The sequence below is a fragment of the Hetaerina americana genome, unplaced genomic scaffold, assembly GCF_022747635.1.
Source record: "Hetaerina americana unplaced genomic scaffold, ioHetAmer1.1.p SCAF_2, whole genome shotgun sequence".
Classification (NCBI taxonomy): Eukaryota; Metazoa; Arthropoda; class Insecta; order Odonata; family Calopterygidae; genus Hetaerina; species Hetaerina americana.
Window position 1 is genome coordinate 100,861,192 of NW_027286763.1, and position 18,004 is coordinate 100,879,195.

Below are 18,004 nucleotides of genomic sequence, written 5' to 3' on the forward strand. Positions count from 1 at the left end.
ATATATATATATATATATATATAAATATATATATTTTATATAAGTGTGTCTGTGCGTGAGTGCGTGTTCGCGTGCGTGTACGTTGGTGCGTGTGTTTTTGTGTGAACAAGAGTACATGTAAATATATAATCACACACATAACTACATATTCAAAGCCTCTTAAATGCACATCCTCGCGCGCACACATATCAACGCCTCCCAATATCAAAATAACACCGATAGGGAGTCAAACAATTGTCCGAATATATTCGATAGACCCAACATAATATAATTTGCCTTGAAAGTCTTTGGTTTGTTGCCAAAACTTTCATTCACCTTTGTCTCTGAATTCAGTCTTTTGGCGCTCCATGTTATAACTTATTGTTCTGGGCTTCGCAATTCTCTGTTGTTTGAAGTTTCATCTACTTGTTGTTTCCCTTCACATTTAACGTTTTTTTCGGGTGAATACCTTTATCATCTGGTTAATTTTCACTTTCTGTCTTCGTTCCTCTTGTTCCACCTTTACCCTTCCAATCTTTTCATCTTCCTGAGAAATTTTCCATCCTCTTTCGTGGTGTATTTTTATTTCTCATCTTTTTCTTTTCCATCTCCTTTGCTGTCGGCGCCTTGGCACCAGCTCTTCCTATTATTCAGCTTTGGGGTCCACCATTGTAATCTCATTATCTCAATACATTATTTTTTTCTCTTTCGTTTGGTACATCTTCACCATTTACAATCCGAATTTTCCCTCTTTCGTTCCCCATATCTTTTCTTCATTTTCCCGTTTTTCTTCTGAGCCTAATGTGTTCCGTATCATCACTGACAATTTACTTAACCAGAATAGGCTTAATTTGAGGGCATCTGTAAAGAGACATTACCATGTTTATCACGCTTTACGAATTCATCGCTAGTCATACGCTAAAGTTAAATAGTGAGAATATCAATAAAATATTTAAGAATGGGGCATGATTTTCCTCGGGTAATGTGCCACCATTTCATGTGAATTTTACTTTCAAGGTGCAATAACACACCATACTATCAGAGTTATGGGTCCGTCCATGCTAGTATACATATATTTCAGGATCTTTATTTGCTGAATCGCATTTATCTTAAAGTGGTTACTCTCTACTGACACTATTCATTGTACTTTTGCAGCATCACTCTAAATCTAACGATACTATATGTTGTTTATTTTTATTTCAGCTGAAAATTCCAAAAAGAAATTCTAAATGTGAGCTTAGAGATCGCATATCTTATCTCAACAACGTTGACTTCTCAGTATTTGTTGGGAATTTAATTATATTAAACCACGTTATTAGGCTCAGATTAGGGAGGTCTACGATGGACTTTAAGATGATAGAGTATTTCTAACGATTTTACATTTATAGACGGCTTGGCGTGAACTTTTCAGATCCAAAGGGCATAAAAGACCACTATATAGTGTACAGATTTGAGCAAATCATTTGGACAGGTCTTCTACGGTACTAAAGAGGACTTTTTTCGGAGTTTGCGTGATTCCTGATAAATGATGTAAAATGTTAGCGTATCTTTGGGACAGTGTGCCATTTCATTCTTTGGCGTTTGTATGTAAGCATCGTCTTTGATTGAATTACTGATAATTATTTTTCTTGGTGTTTATATAAAAATTTAATGTATTTATTTTCTTTGAGGAAATTGCCACTTTTTTCAACGGCAGCTAATTGTTTTCCTGAGATTTAAAAATAAAACCTCCGGTTCTGGAGAATTCTTGTCAATTCATTTGTTTATATGGCTTGATTTTTCTTATATAATCTGTTAAAAAATAAATACCTGTTCAAACCTCGTCTTCGTTTCGAAGAAATCATTGCTGAAGTATGAATCTCATGAATGTTATTTTGATGCCAAATTTCAGCTAAATTAACATATAATTTTACATTTATTCAGCTTCATCCAACTTTATTTATACTTTTGGTAATAAAAAATAAACTTTGAGCTAATCATCACCGAATTTTCTGATTAAATAATTGCCATTATGTTGCCATTCAGTCTTCTAGCCTTCTTAACTCTAACTTGCTAGATAAATTAGTTGATAATATGAAAAAATTTCCTTCTGTGACATTTTATTGAAAAAACATTTTCCATCTACCTACCAGAGAAAATATAAATCTTTCATGATTTCTATAGTCTGCATTCAAGCTCGTATTTGCTTAAAAATCTCGGAAAAATACGCATCAAAGTTGGAGAGTGGGAACTCGAAAACTGGAGAAAGGCTCCCTCGAAGGGAATGATGATCAACAATTGGAAGTTCATTCAATTCCTGTGGCATCATAAACTCCATGTAGCTTTTACAAGGGCAATCATCATTAATTTCAAATTTGTGCCATGAGTATTCCTAGAAGTCATTAAGCTAGCTTTTCAAATTTTCCCCTGATAAAATGAAAACGTAACTTGTTGTTCGACAGAATTAAAACGTTGCAAATTCCTCTCCCGTTGGGGGAGGGAAAGGATTAGTCATTTTCGAAAGTTTCCCTGAAATGAGTTTGGAAGGAGTTAAAGTAAAAAACAAAGTGCCCAGGGGCGCATTCGTCTCACGTTTAATTTTTTCTTTTCAGGAAATAAAGAATATGAGGGGAGCAATCAAATTTCCAACCCATTGGAGCCTGAGTTTTGCGAACAATCGAGCTCATAAAAATTAATTTTTCCCTCTTCCTGCTAACGAAAATGGGATTTCACTTTCCAAAAACAAATTTTGCTCAAAATTATCCAAAGGGCTGAGTGAACAAAATACTGTGCTCTCTCGGACAAGAGCAGAAATATTGAGGCGGGATACATTTAGAATGGTAAAAATGAAAGAGGTAGTGTTAGGAGTCAGTGGATTACGAGTGGAAGGTGGACTGCATGCGCTGCTACTAGGCAAGTACAAAAGAAGTGCTTATCTGGCTTTTTTGCTCAGAGAGAATGAATCTGGAGTCATATCACTACACGAAATTATGAGGGTAAATAGTTTGGGGATTGAGCATGGGGAAAAATTTAAGGATGTACATGGTTCGTCCGGATAATAAGTGTACTGAGCTCAGGAAAAAAAATTATTACACTTTTACATATCTTAAGCTAATATTCCTCAAAATAGGACCCTTGTGAGTCGATACACTTGTTCCAGCGGCGTTCCCATTCCTGTAACGCTCCCGCGAAGGCATCATCGGGAACCTCTCGAAGACTCGTCGTCGACCTCTTCTCTGCCCTCCACGAACATCTTGTGCCACCGAAAGATCATGTTTCTGGACATGGCTGACTCCCCGTAAGCCTGGTTAATCATACCGACAGTTTCGGTAGACGATTTCCCAAGCTTTACCGCAAATTTGATGGAATAACGCTGCTTCGGCATCGCGTTCCGTGACGTGGGTCGAGCGTGGAGGTTCGCGTTAACAGAGCTCCTCACTACACCACAGCTCAGAGCCGACTGCCTTTTTCAGCGTCGCTTGCCAACATACCCCCCTCCAATCGCAGCCCGTCAGAGCGGTGCTGGGCGCGCCTGGAGCGGCGCGCCCAGCCCAGGAGTCAGTACACTTATTTTCCGGACGAACCCTGTAGGTGGCCGACTAGCTACCGAAGGCAAATGACACTAGGGGTTTAAGGAAAAATGAGTATATAGAAAAAATGAGGGAATTTAATAGAGTTGGAAAAAGTTGGTAAGAACAGATTTCACTGGAGCAAAAAGAGACAGTTTCGTGAAATGGCGAAGTATTTTTTGGCTTTTTAGGCCCTAAGTAGGTAAGACGTGAAGGTTATTCAATGAACATACATTTGGTACATTCTCGTATAACGCGTTACTTTGAAACACAGTATACCACGTTAAGCTTTCCGGGAACCCTAATTTAATTAACTGTTAGCGTTAATAATTTTTTATTTATACTGACGCCGATAGCTAGTGCAATTTTTTGTAGCCTAGATACGGGCCGAAAGAAAATATCAACCACTAATCCCATATCCAGTTCGTGAACTTCGAATTTTTAGATTTTCAAGGCAAAGACAAAGTAATGGATGAAAATATAATGGGATACTGGAGTTAATCATACATTCCAATGCTCTCGCTGCTGATGGAGATTGAACCAGTTAAGTGACACGATCCACGCCGCTGTAGTTGTTAATTTTAACTTTCCCACAAATGCTTCGGACTAAGCCTTTCTACTACCTGATTGTGCCATAAACTTGGTCACATCTGCTCTGCATCACGTGGAGGAATGAATTCATTAGCCTTTACCGCACTAGCTAACTGACGTGAAGACACATGCTACATGAGAGTGGTCTCTTGATTGGTATTGAAATCTGAAAATATTATTACAATATATTTTTTAGACAATTTTTAATGTAAAAATGGCATTATATTTCCCTTAAAGGAAATGTGGGATTTAAATATGACTTATAATATAGAAATTAGAGAAAACTTAGCAAATTCAATCAAACTAATTTGAAGAGCGACCGGTTCCATTACATGTGACATCTTCAGAAACCTCGCAATCAAGCCCAGTGAAACCTAAAAAGTTGTTCTAATTTCTCAAGGTGCGTTTTTGCAAGGGTGAGCCTGATAACTTTGAACTTCTGGAATGTATTTTACTGGTTTAAAATTGCTATAATTCAGTATGCTTAGGTAAAGTTAAGACATGTAGCCGAAGAGAACTAAAGTAAGTGGGAGTTAATGTTCGAGCCAAGCAAAAAAATTTTTCACCTCAAAATCTGGAGTTTTTGAAGGTGTGTTCTTATGCAACTAGTAGGGTTAGGGTCTGCAGTTCTCTAACATCGGATTTCAAAAATATCTACTGGTGATAAGTACCTACGATTTCAATCCAACACGTCCACATAACACCCATACCACAGAGCGCTTGCACAGAGTTGAGAAAATATTCCCCTTGTTAAAACATGTATTAACTAATAAATCAAGTTGCAAAAATAGTGAAAAACCCTTAAGAGTGCAAGAGGAGTTGAACTAGAATTTCACAAAATCTGCGCCCACATTGGTAGCATAATCACGTCATTGCGCAACCACAGTGCGGATGGGTGTGGAAAGAGAGAAACTTTATAGACTGGTTTACGAGAAAATAAACCATTCGGTTTGGGGGGGGGGGGAGTTTACTCTTTCGCCGAACATCGCCCCTAGAGGGCAGGTACAAGGGAGGGTTCGTGGAACACGCGAGCGCGGGGCGCGCTTCCTTAAAAGAAGCTGAGAGGATCCGACCTTAGGGTACAAGGGGAAGCCGAAGTGAATGGAGCAGGAGAAAGGTCTCGGATCGGGCGTATTTAAGGAGGGCGCAGGGAGTGGTTGCGGGAGAGATGGGGGTCCGGGGAGCCTTCGTGGACTTGGGAGGACGAAGGGTTTCGGGTCAGGGGAGGGAGGGGCAATGCGGAAGCGCAGGGTGGGCTTGAGAAGAGAGGGGAGGGGACGGGGAAAGGGAGTGGAAGGGCAAGGGGGCAGTAAAGGGCAGGCTGAAATTTTCATCAGGGCCCCTCTCTCCCGTTCGCCCCCGGCTCCATTCCGTAGCACGTCTTCTTCCCTTTATGCGCCCGTGTGTTGGCTCTTCGTCCGCGTGGGTGCTCCTACTTCTCCCTATCCGTCGGCGAAAAAGGTTCGCAAAAGAGATTTCAGGAATCGGGATTTTTTAGGAATTGTTTTTCCTCTTTGTTCTCCCTTTCTCTTCCTCCCTCACATGTGCCAACTTCTTTTCCGACTCCTTTTCTGCTGGAGAAGTCGTCAGTTTCCAACCCGACGGTGCCTTGATGTAATTTTCACCTCCTTGCGTTCATCATCTTCACGTCCGATGTATGGGAAATGCCTGGCGTGGGATATTTACTTTCTCGGAAGATGTTATATTTTTGAATCAACGGTAATTAATATTTTTCTTATTAAATGTCGAAAAAACCGGAATTTTTTTGAGTTTTTGGTACAGATTTCGGGCTGATCAAAAAAAGAGCTATTTCCTTTATGCGATACGTATTATGTGATTCATGAAGACGTAAAAATTCATTATTCATTTTATTCCGGCATGTGTTTGGTACATGCTGAGACGAGTGCCTTCTGACATTCCCTGAGGGTGACAAACATTGGATAACCCAATAAGTTTGGTAATGTCAGACGTGAGATGAATATCCAGCTTGACGATGAAGGTACTCCGAAAACGTTATCCGCGGATCGATATCTGCCTTGTGTTTTGAGACCTTGGCATTTTCCTTGGTCGTTTCTTAATAATCGATGAAGAAGTTCTCGATTTTTTAACAGCTTCTATTATTCATAAATATTTTTTATGGATTATCGACAGCGATATTTTTTTCGCCCTGTCAGTTCTCCTCATAGTCCATCAATAAATGACGTAAGTTTGATAAAAGTGAGATATGAAAATTATAAATGTGTTATTAAACATATCACTGAAAGCTTTCTCGTTTTCCACCAAGAGGAACAGAGACAAATTTCTCAAAAGGAAATGGAAATTAAAGAAAACTTGATATCTCACTGAACAAAGAAACGAATTTTATGCATACGCCATCATACGTCATCCTCTCTGTCCTTCCTTTATATAGCACCTCCGTCAATGATTTTTTATACGAGAGATTCCTAATCTAATATCGATAGAGCTCACTTCGATTGTTTATCGCTTTCTTTTTTTGGGACGTAGATTGCGGGTATGTTCTCAAGCGGAATAAAGCTTCACCTTCTCAATAAACTGCTTCTGTGTAAAACTTATGTAGCTAGAGTAGGAAATGATTACTTTATGTAATAAGAAAATAAGATTTAATCTTTCATAAAAAGCTTGCTTTTATTTATCATGGCCATTATTGCTGCTTCAACTGAGTTCAATGACGATCTTGTACAATGAAAGAGAGTAAGATTTCGTGATATGTGGCAAGACCGTCAATATAGGAGCCGATTTCCTTCGCATTTTCTTGAATTTCTGTTCGCATTTATCATCTTGCTTTAACTGTATTTTATTTAAATACCCGTGAGAGGAATTTTCATCTTCATTTTCATCTTAATCGTCTTTTGAATCGTCAACCTCTCTTGCCCCTTAGCTATTAATCTGGAAAATATATATTTGTACTCTCTACTTGTCTTCACCCGAGTGCCAAACCCCTCACGCAACCCAGACACAAATAAATCATTATCAAATTTAGCCCGTTGGCTCCTTATGGCGTCTTAGACTTAACCTTAAAGACTGAAGCATTCTGTTTTTGCAGAATTTGTTGTCCCTTTATCTTACTTTATAATTGTTGTCACTCTAACTTAGAGCGGTTTGTTAGTGCCAAGTATATTTTTATCTAGAAAATCCCTTTCATGTTGAGTTAAAATTTATGAGTTCAATTTTTTTTAACTCTGTTTGCAATTTGAATTTGTTCTAAAGGTCACGTGGATTGGATGGGAAGCATGTCGAAAGGATAGCATATAATGTGCGTTTAAGATTTGGATATGTAGAAATAGTTGCTTCAGCCACTGTCGTGTCCAAATGATTATCTTTTTCAAGCAAATTGAGCTCTTGACATGCAGCAAAAAATGTTGGGCAAACTAAGCCATTAAAAGTTTGTAGTGATTCGAATAATATTGGCCTTCGAACATTCACCAGTAATAACCGCAAATAGAAGCATTCATCATTCTTCGGATGGACTGTATAAATATGGCGAAGAACATCAGTAGAACGCACATCAGGATGACCAGGAACCGCGTCACTTTGCTTCCGAAGTTGACATTTCTTCGATGAAGCGATAAGATACGATATTTTACGATACGATATTAAAATATGATACTTTTACGATATTTTAACCGGCATTCTGCTATCCTGGGCTTGAACGAATCCAAAAAAACAAATATCACCAAAATCGACGATACGATACGATATTTTACGATACAATACTTTAACGATAATTAATGGCTATTCTGCTATTCTGGACTGAGGTGAACCCAAATAACCAAATATCATTATTATCGGTACAGCCGTTTTTGAGTTGTAAATGGTGTAACTAACACGATTTACGACTTTGTTTTATACATAGATTAAATACACATAAATGTAGGTTTTAGATGTAGCATCCGATTTATATTAATAAAATATTCTTTTCCATTAGAATTTGAAAACTATTACTATTTCTATCCGTATGCTATGTATTACATTATAATTAATATTTCTAATAAATTAACCATAAAGGCACAAAACGCTAGAATTATGTATTCATTATTCATAATATACTTTGGGAAAGAATATTTAACAAATAAAAATAATTAATACCTAATTTAAGACTTTGATGTAGAGAACACTGTTTAGCTTACGTAAAAGAATTAAGGTCCGCACATTGCTTGGCCGCTTGTAATCCGTTTGTGAGCAGCGTGCCAGCTGTCTAAAATACACGCTGCACTTTCGGATAGTGTCACTGAAAATTATGTATTTATACTGTATCATGAGTAATTAACTCCTGAATACAGGTGCAAAAAACTGGCCCGAGTAACTAGCGTACTTTAGAGAGAGATTTTAACATGCATTCAAGAGTTGTAATATACTCAATGGAGATAAATGGACAGCAATTTATCGATGAAATCCTTCATGCGTTCTGTAATATAGGCTAAAATCCATAGTTGAGAGGCGTTGAAATGAGATTTTGGAACTCCACCAATAGTTAGAATTTAACCGTACTAGAAGAGGACAATTTTCAAATCCGCTAAATCCACGTTCCCGCAGGTGTTCCTATTTTCTTGAAAAAAATCTAAAGATAACCATTTTAAAATATTTTTAAAATTTACAGAAAATCAAAAATAAATGTCGATATACGTATGTTGTTTAAAATTTTTGTTTGTGCCATAATCTTTAAGGATATATATATGAGATTGAAGGAAAGGTTTCCATTATAAAATGAAGGAAAACGAAGGGTCGATTATTAAAATTGGAAACAAACGCTTAATTATATCAACTTATCTCTAGTGTGATAAAAAGATTGCCCATTTTCGATTCCGAGATTAACAGTTAACTTCGGGTGGGGATGGTAAGCAATTTCACGGATGTGGTATGCTTGAAAATTGCCTTGCAACTTCTTCAAGAGACCAATTTAATCAGCAGTAGTAATTATTAAGGGCCGCGACCGAGAGCTAAGGTCATTTGCGTCATTAGGGATAGGTGAAGTGATTTAGGAAAGGAGGGATGTTCAAGGAATGGATGTAGGCATTAGTCTCTTTTCACCGAAAGGGGTCAGTGGTACACAGTTTAACGTCCCATCCAATGGACTGCGTACTCCAATTAAAGTTCTCTCCTCATATCACCCCAAATGGGATCGGGATATCACTAAAAATCCTACCATTTCCGGGATTAAAACCCGAGATCACGGGCTGAAAAGCCAGAATATAGTCCGCCGCATCAAATATACCCATAAATTTTTTCCTTGAAATCAATTTTAAATAAAAATAACATGTAAGACAAAATAAAAATTACAAATTTAAATTTCTTATATTTTTACTTTCCAGTAGGGACGCTTGCGCATTATACTCACATTAACGGGACGGCGACCAATTTATGGATTACAATCCTGGTGCAAAGATATCGATAATTCGTCGTAATCTCCATCATCTTCAAAGTGGTAAGAAAAAAAGAAATCGTTCAAGATCAAAGCATGGAAGTATTCCCGCTGAAATCTGGGGATCCTTGGCACGAGAACAATTCTCACTCCATGCAATGTTCTTAAGTGGAGGAGGTGGAAAAAAATAAAAACCAACGGCGGGTCCTTTGGAGAGATTGGTCGATGCCGGAGGAGGGAGGGGTAGGGAAGAGTAGGGCAAGAGAGAGAGAGATGCTTTCCACTATCGCGGAAACTCGCACGCACGAGGGAGCGTCACTTCCACAAACTTTAAGGTCGTAATTACTCACTTTTTTCCCACCTCTCCCACCTTCCACCGACTAACTACTACCAGTGCAGCTCTAGGGGTCTTCCCTCACGGAATACCCCGGTCTCCATCCGCCTCCTCGTTCTCACCGCGCCCTACCTCCGGCCCTCTCCAACCTCTTCACTCTCCCCCATTCACCCTTTCCGACCGTTGCATCCTCCTCCGTTTAGAGGGGAACGTCCGCCCTTTTCCTAGGTAACCAAGCGAGGCATTAGCAGAGAGACATGGCGGAGGGAGATGGGGAGTCGGGGTGGGAGAAGAGAGGAAGCGGGTCGAAGGGGATTGCGCGAGGGGGTGGGGAGGAAGTTGGTTGGGAATGGGAGAGGTTTACAAGGGGAGAGGGTTGTTGCGTACGTGTGCGTAAATATGAGAGAGAGAGAGAGAGAGAGAGAGATGGAGGGTGGAACCATCGGAAGGAGGCGATGGTGCTCTTCCACCCCGTTTCCATCCCACTCCGAAACACAGGAACTCCCCCTCGTTCCCCCTAAAACCCCTTCCCGTTCCCCTGGCTTCTCCTCGCCTCGCAACGCATGCACAAAAGAGATCGCACTTATAAACACACACCTGGGTTCCCATGGAATCCACCATCCCTTCCCGTCCCACTTCCTAATACTTCCCGTTTTAACAGGGCGCCGGAAAAAGAGGAAGGTCTTCTTTCCCTTTGGGTACCTTCAGAAATCGGCCGACTCCTTTTGCCTGCACAGCCTCGTTTCTATCCACACACAAATACGCCTCCCACTGAGAAGTTAATTCGCATGTGGGTTACATATATGTAGTCCCTATACCCATCACTTCAAAAATGCTCCTGCCCCTTGCCTTTCTCTTTAACACTCTAAGCTTTCTTTCTTTTTCTCTCTGTCTCTCAATTTCTCTCTCTCTCTGCCTTTCTTTCTTTTTTTTACTCTCTTCCCTCTTGCTTAACCTGGCTTTTCTTTTACTCCTCCCGAGAGAAACTTATACCCTAATGGTCCGGGGCGAGACGATCACTAACGATTAAGGAGGGGACAAAAAGGGGTTGTTTTTAAAGGCGCCGGCGTGTTTGGGGTGAGGGAGGAGGTTGGGTTGGAGGGTGGTGGGAGGTGAATGGAGTTAAAATTAGGTGGGAGGAAGAGGAGCCTACGGGATTAGTCCTGGGAAGAAAGGAGTCACGGAGCGAAGAGGAAATTAGTGGGATTGGAAAGAATGGAAGGGGTGTGGAAGCCATTGGAGAGGAAGTGGGGGAAGACGGTCCTTGCACTCCCACAAGGACGGGCGCGTGTGCGAGGAGCCGGGACCCAGCCGTCCGGGGTCGGCGCCGTCTCCGGGGGCCACTACCTTTCTTCTGCCGCGTAATGTACCACCGGCAAGGGGGAATGGACGGCGGAGGGGGTGCGGAGGAGGGTTTGCCCGGCGAAAGGGACGGGAATCACGATTTGGGAAGAGGAATTCACGGCATGAGAGCTCGGTCCCCACTCGAAGGGAAATATATTTATAGTGGGGGGCCCTGGCGAATACAGAGGAATTTAGGGATGAATGGGGAAAGGAATGATGACCGATTTGTGAGGTACGGGGATATTAAAAGCCAGTCTTACTGCTTGCTTTGCCATGACCACCCGGATGAAGTCAATTTGGTTTGTGGGAGAGAAAGAGGGAAATGCATCGGAATTTTTCTAGCAATCTTTCTACATTTGATGGTCTAATAAAACCCCGATTAAAATTTTCTACATGTTTATGCTTTCACGATAAGTGGTGTTATATCCATTTTCTTGGGTGGTAAGCCTTACTTAACTGCTGGAAATGTGAACATTTTAGTATGAAATTTGAGTACGAAACCTTTGTGTGTTTTTCATATGACAAAAATTTATGATATTAGAAACATGAGTTCCAAATTACGGGTATACTATGAAAATTGATTTAATATATTCTAAGCTGTAATTATCCATCAACATAATTTATACCAATATTATATTCCATTATTTTCTGGCTATGAATAGCATTTATTTTCTCTCAAAAATAATGGCAAATGAGTTTCCATATATTACTAAGAGTATTGCGTAACTAATATTTTTTGGTTTTTTTTCGTTAGGTAAAATATACCGAGAATATATAAAATATTTTACTTCAAAAAAGTTCTTTTTGAACGAATTATAATATAATTAAGTTCCTCGTACTTGACATCGTCTTTAATATGTAATGATCGAATATTTGTTACCAGAATGAAGTTTTATTCTTCCAGGTTTCACCATCGAAATCCTTTGATGGAATTTCTAAATTCTGGCTATTCTGAGAGGATTTACCTGCGGGATAATTGATCTCACTACTTAAAAGTCTCTGCAATTAATCAATCCTATAGTAGCCCAATCCCAATCAATCTTAATAGTAGCTGCTAACATCCTAAGGAGGAAATCTGATTCACTGTAGAAAATTATTTTTGTATATTGAGAAGTATCTGAATTAATGTTACACTTTAGGAAAGCCATCGAATGTGATCTGCATTACTAGGCTAAAAGAGAAACTGAATCTATGTTAAAGTAAAATGTATTCATAAGTATAACTATAATTTTAGAAATCCTTTTGTAAAAACAAAAACGTGACCAAAATGTATGGACTTATATTTTTGAGACCACGAAGTGCGTATTGCCTGTTTAAATGGGCTTCTGTTTATACGAGGGTCATCCGGAAAGTAGTACCCGTTCGTGCCGCATGAAGTGCTGACGACGCGAGTAGCCGCTGGACGAGGTCAGATAGCTTCAGTGGCTTGTCTGCCTTCTCTGAGCCAAGTTGCGTGACGCTAGCATTGCCTGTGTTGTTTCTGTGATTGTTTACAATGTTTAAAAAAATTGAGAACGCCGCCAGTTGTGAAGTGAGGGCAGTGATTAAATTCCTCAATGCAAGAAACGTTCGCCCATGTGATATTCATCGCCAATTAAAGGAGGTGTATGGAGACAATGTAATGGACGAGTCGTCTGTTCGGCGGTGGTGTCGCAACTTCAACATGGGGAGGGGGAACACACACGACGATGAGCGTTCGGAGAGACCGTCTGTCATTACAGACCAACTGGTGAGCTCAGTTGACGAATTCGTGAGGAACGATCGGCGCGTCACAATTGATGACATCTGTGAGCATTTTCCCAATGTTTCTCGAACAATTGTTCATGAAATTGTTAAACACCATCTGCATTATGCAAAAATTTGTGCAAGATGGGTCCCTCGCGTATCTCAATGAGCTGGCGGCGAAGGACTATGCAGCAGGAATACAGAAACTTGTCACACGTTATGACAAATGCCTTAATTTGCTTGGAGATTATGTTGAGAAGTAGTTTAAAGTATCCTCTTTCAAATAAAATTTTTTATGTTTGTTAATATTTACTTTTGTGTCTTTATTTCACGAACGGGTACTACTTTCCGGATGACCCTCGTAGCTATCTCAAATATTGGTATTGATTTCCCCTCCTTACCCATCCATTGCCAAAACCTTCTTTGGACCATTAATAATCCAATCAATGTTACATTGCAAACTGAATGTCAAGAAGGTGGAAATTTACAAAATTCTTCGACTTGAGGTTTCAATAAAGGAAAATCTCCAGGCGGATTGGTACGTTAAAAATACCAAGAATATACTATCCAAACTGGGAATAGATATCCAGAAGAAACCAGCATATCATTCATAAAGATAATTAATCATGCTCTTATAAAAATATCCAGTTCTTTTCGCAAGCAGCGCCTGAAATGATGAAAGTAACTCTGGGCGTTCAACCTCTTTTACTCTGCTCTTCGTCTTTCCCAGGTGGTGCACTTCGCGAGAGGGGAGAGCTGTGGGTGCTACCGCTGGCGGCGCTATCCTCGCTTGTCCTCGGGCGGAGATAGCAGTGCTGGCTTCTTCCACCGCGCGGCAGCGGGAGTTAAGAGGAAGAAAGGCGCCGGGTGACGCACTGGGGCGACGGAGGAGTGAGGTGCTGACGGCAAGGACTTCGTGGGAGAAGAGGGAATCGCGGGGACGGGGTGTTGAGGACTGGAGGGGTCGAGATGCAAAAAAGGACAATTTTCGTGATTGGTGAAACAGGATAATGGGAGGAAGGAGATGAGTAAGGGGTGTTAAGGGGGTGCACAGGTGATTTGAAACGGCAGCCCGCGGCACCACGTCGCGGAAGAATCATTCTAACTGAAGCAGCCTTTTTATTAAGGAACAAAGCAAACCTATTAGTTCGGAGGGACAGAGAATTATAAAAGTAAATGTAAACTACTGCATATGGTAGTTGTTTTTTTTAGGAAACCGTGAACGGACATGCCCATCCTCTTCATCCTTCTCTTGATGCAGGGGAGGGAGGTAGACATGTGTTGTAAAGGATGAGGGCGAGGCAGAGAGAGATAAAGAGAGGATGGTTGAGGGTTAGGTAAGGAGTTATTTCTCCATGACCTAGTTCTCCATCTGGACTATCGAAAATACGATTTCGTATTTCCACTGGACACTTGAAACAAGGCACCGAATTTGGACTCAATGGTTTGGCCTCGTTTTTTTAATATAAAAACCCTGCGAAAACAAAATTCTACTAATAACCATGATGTTAAGTACGCATAAGAAGATATATCACAAGGGATTTCGATATTATTTGTGTCACTCTCCATGATGGACTTCGTATTTTTGAGTATGTATAAAATGTTCGATTGAATTTCCTTGACTATTTGAAAATCGTGCGATGGACGTTGAATATATCGATGTCGAAGTTAGAGCTGTATGTGAAAATAATATTTTTGGTCGGGAAACACTTTCTGGAAAATTTCGTTTTGGAACTAAAATGTTTAATAATGGGCCTCTATTAATTTCAGAGTATGGCGAAAGGTAATTTCCCGGTTCATGCGTAGAAAAAATCACCTTCACACTCCTGATATACATTAAGTTGAGCTGTTTGATAATAATAATTAAAATTTTTATACTTTTTCATTAATTTTCCATTTTATCACAGTGTAAATTAGTCATTTGTCCGAAATTTGCCACATGAGCTCATTCCGTGCTTCTTCGTTCAATGAATCAGAGCATTGACTGGAGAATAAATAAAATAGCTTAAATCGACTCCCTGTTTTTTACGACTGGCCGAACACGTAATAAAATATGTTACCCTAAGAAGGCAATCCTTGAAGAAAAGTAATTTTTCCAGCGAGTTTATTGGGTATATACATACATATATATACATGTATAGCTAAGTTTGCTATGAACGAATTTTCAATTAATAATAATAATATAGTATAAACAAAACAAAAAACTGTGTTTTTCAGTAGATCGATCCGTTAGTTAATGGTGAGAACTGTGATTCATCATTTTGATGAGGTATGGGAACGATTAATGTAAGGATGAGAGAGATGAAAGGAATCCCAAATATTTTCTAACCACAGATATTCAGAATGTACAGTGAAAAGGCTTCCAAAAAATCATACTACATGTAGTGTAAATATGCTAAAAATTTCAAACATGAAGCTAAAAAAACCCTTTACTATAAATAGTATATAGGTTTAGAGTTCTGTAGTGGACTTGGGACGACTCGAAGGTCAGAGAAACAACAGCAACATGGTGTGGGCGTGGTCTCGTGGACATGTGATTTATTGCCTGCTCCGCGTTCCTGAAAATGGCGAGTGTGTTCTACCATCTGACGCACTGTTTATGAAAGGTTTGAAGAGAGTATGGAATGAAATTCCAAACTTTGACAATTGACGTCTGAAGGTGGCCAGGGAAAGAAACAAAGAAACATATACTATGTAATTGTCAAATGATGTTTTAAACGTTTGGTGTGCGTGTGTCTCAGGAAATATCAATAAAGTATTATAAAAATATGCCTGAGTCTTTTAATGTAGTCATTTGATGAATATTTTGTGCAATATATCCCATAATACGAGTTTTCCCTTTTGTTTTGTGAATTTTTAATCTAGCATTGGAAATATGGCAGTTCATCTTTTTTAAACGAGTTAAATTAACTTTATGGAAAAACCACCTTCCGAAATGTTTTTAATATTCACCCTGTATTTATTATAAATGAAATGTGTTCCCTTCTTAATGCTAAATCCCTCACGTCCTAATAGGTCTTCTCTCTGACATGTTTATTTGCATCTACGTATTAATCCCTTGGTCATAGATTCTTCCGTTCTATATTTCTTCATTTTATGTAGCTTAAAAACTCTTTTTGTCTCAAGGTCTGCCCAATCCATCTTTTCTTATTCCTTGCGTGATTATTATTGTGTTTTCCTGTTCTGCTCTTTTGTGTAAAGTATCCTTGTAACTCATTTTTTTCTGCCCATTCGATCTCATGCATCAACCTCTATCACTCGGCTACTAAGTCTTTAAATAGTCCATGTCTCTGATCATTAAGTGCCCAATCTAGAAAAACATTTCGCTTATTTTTTAAAAAGCCAATAATAATAATTATCCCCTTGTTGCGAAAGTCTTTTTACTTTCAGCTATTCTGCGCATCGTTTACGTCATGCTCCGTTCACTCTGGCATTGCCACTTCCATGTTGGACGAATAATTCTCTTATTCCGATTTATCTCTTCTTGATTAATCATAATTTCTTCCTTTCTTATAAAATTGCTTTTTCTCTTCCTTCTTTGCCTCTTTCTACCGCACCCCATGAGTATTTTTCCCTTGATGTTCATGTTCCTTTAATTTTTAATTTATTTTTCGTTCTCAAGATATGAAGAGAAATCATTCCTGAATTATCGACTATTTCTACGAAGTCAACTATAAAATTTCTATTGTATAATTTAAGAAGGAATTGGGTTACTGATTAAATAAAACTTATTTTGATAGGTAGGTAGTATTATAAACTGTTTTCACCCAAAAATCTTTATAATATTACCGGTTTTGATGTTTTCACAAAGTAGGGCCTCCAATAATCTATTTCAGGGAATTAGTTTTATTATTATTATGCGAGCTCAAAGATCTGTGCAAACAATTAATAAAAATTCATAGCCTTCCAAACAGGCATGTTTATATTTATGGTTACTTACATTTCATTAGCCTAAGACACAGTTCCAAACGTCACTTTATGAAAGTCTTTAATACTAGGTGCAAATGAAGGAAGACTAACTTGAGAGAATCCACTAGAATTGTTATTTTTCACGACCACGGTTTCGTTGCAAAGCAACATTCATTCTCAGGTCACCTTGGCAACTGAGTGTTGCAAGGCATCCCAAGTTCACCTGATGATACGAACCCATGCAAGGAAACCATGATCGTGAAAAATAAAAATTCTATTGGTATCAGCCTAGTATGCTTCCCTTATTTGCATCAAGTATTTCATATGCAATCTATTTCACTCATTAAATAAATTATGGTGATTTTTTCTATCAGCGTAGTTTTTGGAACAAATTTTTAAAAAAGTTGCGAAAATTATAGTTTGTCACTTTCTCGGATCATATCAGCAAATCCTTCTTGAGCGTCAAGTGAAATTTAACTTTCCTGCTTGGTAAGTAATGAGACTTTCGTAGGGAATCAAACAAGCTGTACTGGTAGCGGAGTTTTCTCCCATTAGAATTAGGCACTCGTAAGCGTAAGTTGAGAGTTCAAAGTTAAGGGGTTCATCGATAAACGATAAAATTGGATGCCTAATTTACAAGGCATGAACTTAGGGTTTCTTCGTATTCCGAAGGCACAACTGGTTCTTCAAACGACGTCCATGAATTTTCATGGTGGAACGAGAACTGCGACGCAGTCGTGCCCCACGATTGATTGTTCGAGAGAGAGGCTGTTTGGGACTTTCAGTTTGAATTTGCAGTTAGATCAAGTCGCGTCAGATGGCGTCCTGCGTGTCAACACTATAGAACAATAGAATCCAATTTCAGAGTCCGCAACCTTGGCAACTGCGTGTCGCAAGGCATCCCAGAGCTAATTTACTGAGCTAATAACAAGATATTAGGCACGGTCGCGGATGTCTATGCGAGTAATCAGGGCATCACACACCCAACGCACAGGTTGGGTAAAACAGGATTTGACGGGAGGTGTATTTAAAACAGCATCATAAGGTATCCGAATCACTGTAGGCCATAACATTTTACCTTTTTTTCCTCTTTTTGGCTTTTATTTTTTCATGCAAATTTATCAGCATGGAAACTTTTTGTCCCCCTGATTGATGTTATATTTTTTTGGACCATACTATACGTAATTGAAAGTC

General features: G+C 39.2%; 1 protein-coding gene across 1 annotated transcript in view; it reads left to right on the top strand.

The window, feature by feature from the left end:
• LOC139688186 (uncharacterized) overlaps positions 1 to 15,651 on the top strand; it is a 435,789-nt gene extending 420,138 nt beyond the window's left edge. The window contains exon 6 of the mRNA XM_071585613.1: positions 13,632 to 15,651. Coding sequence (XP_071441714.1) covers positions 13,632 to 13,711 — 80 coding nt within the window. The 3' untranslated portion in view covers positions 13,712 to 15,651. The remainder of the gene's footprint in view (positions 1 to 13,631) is intronic.
• Positions 15,652 to 18,004: the final 2,353 nt, after the last annotated feature.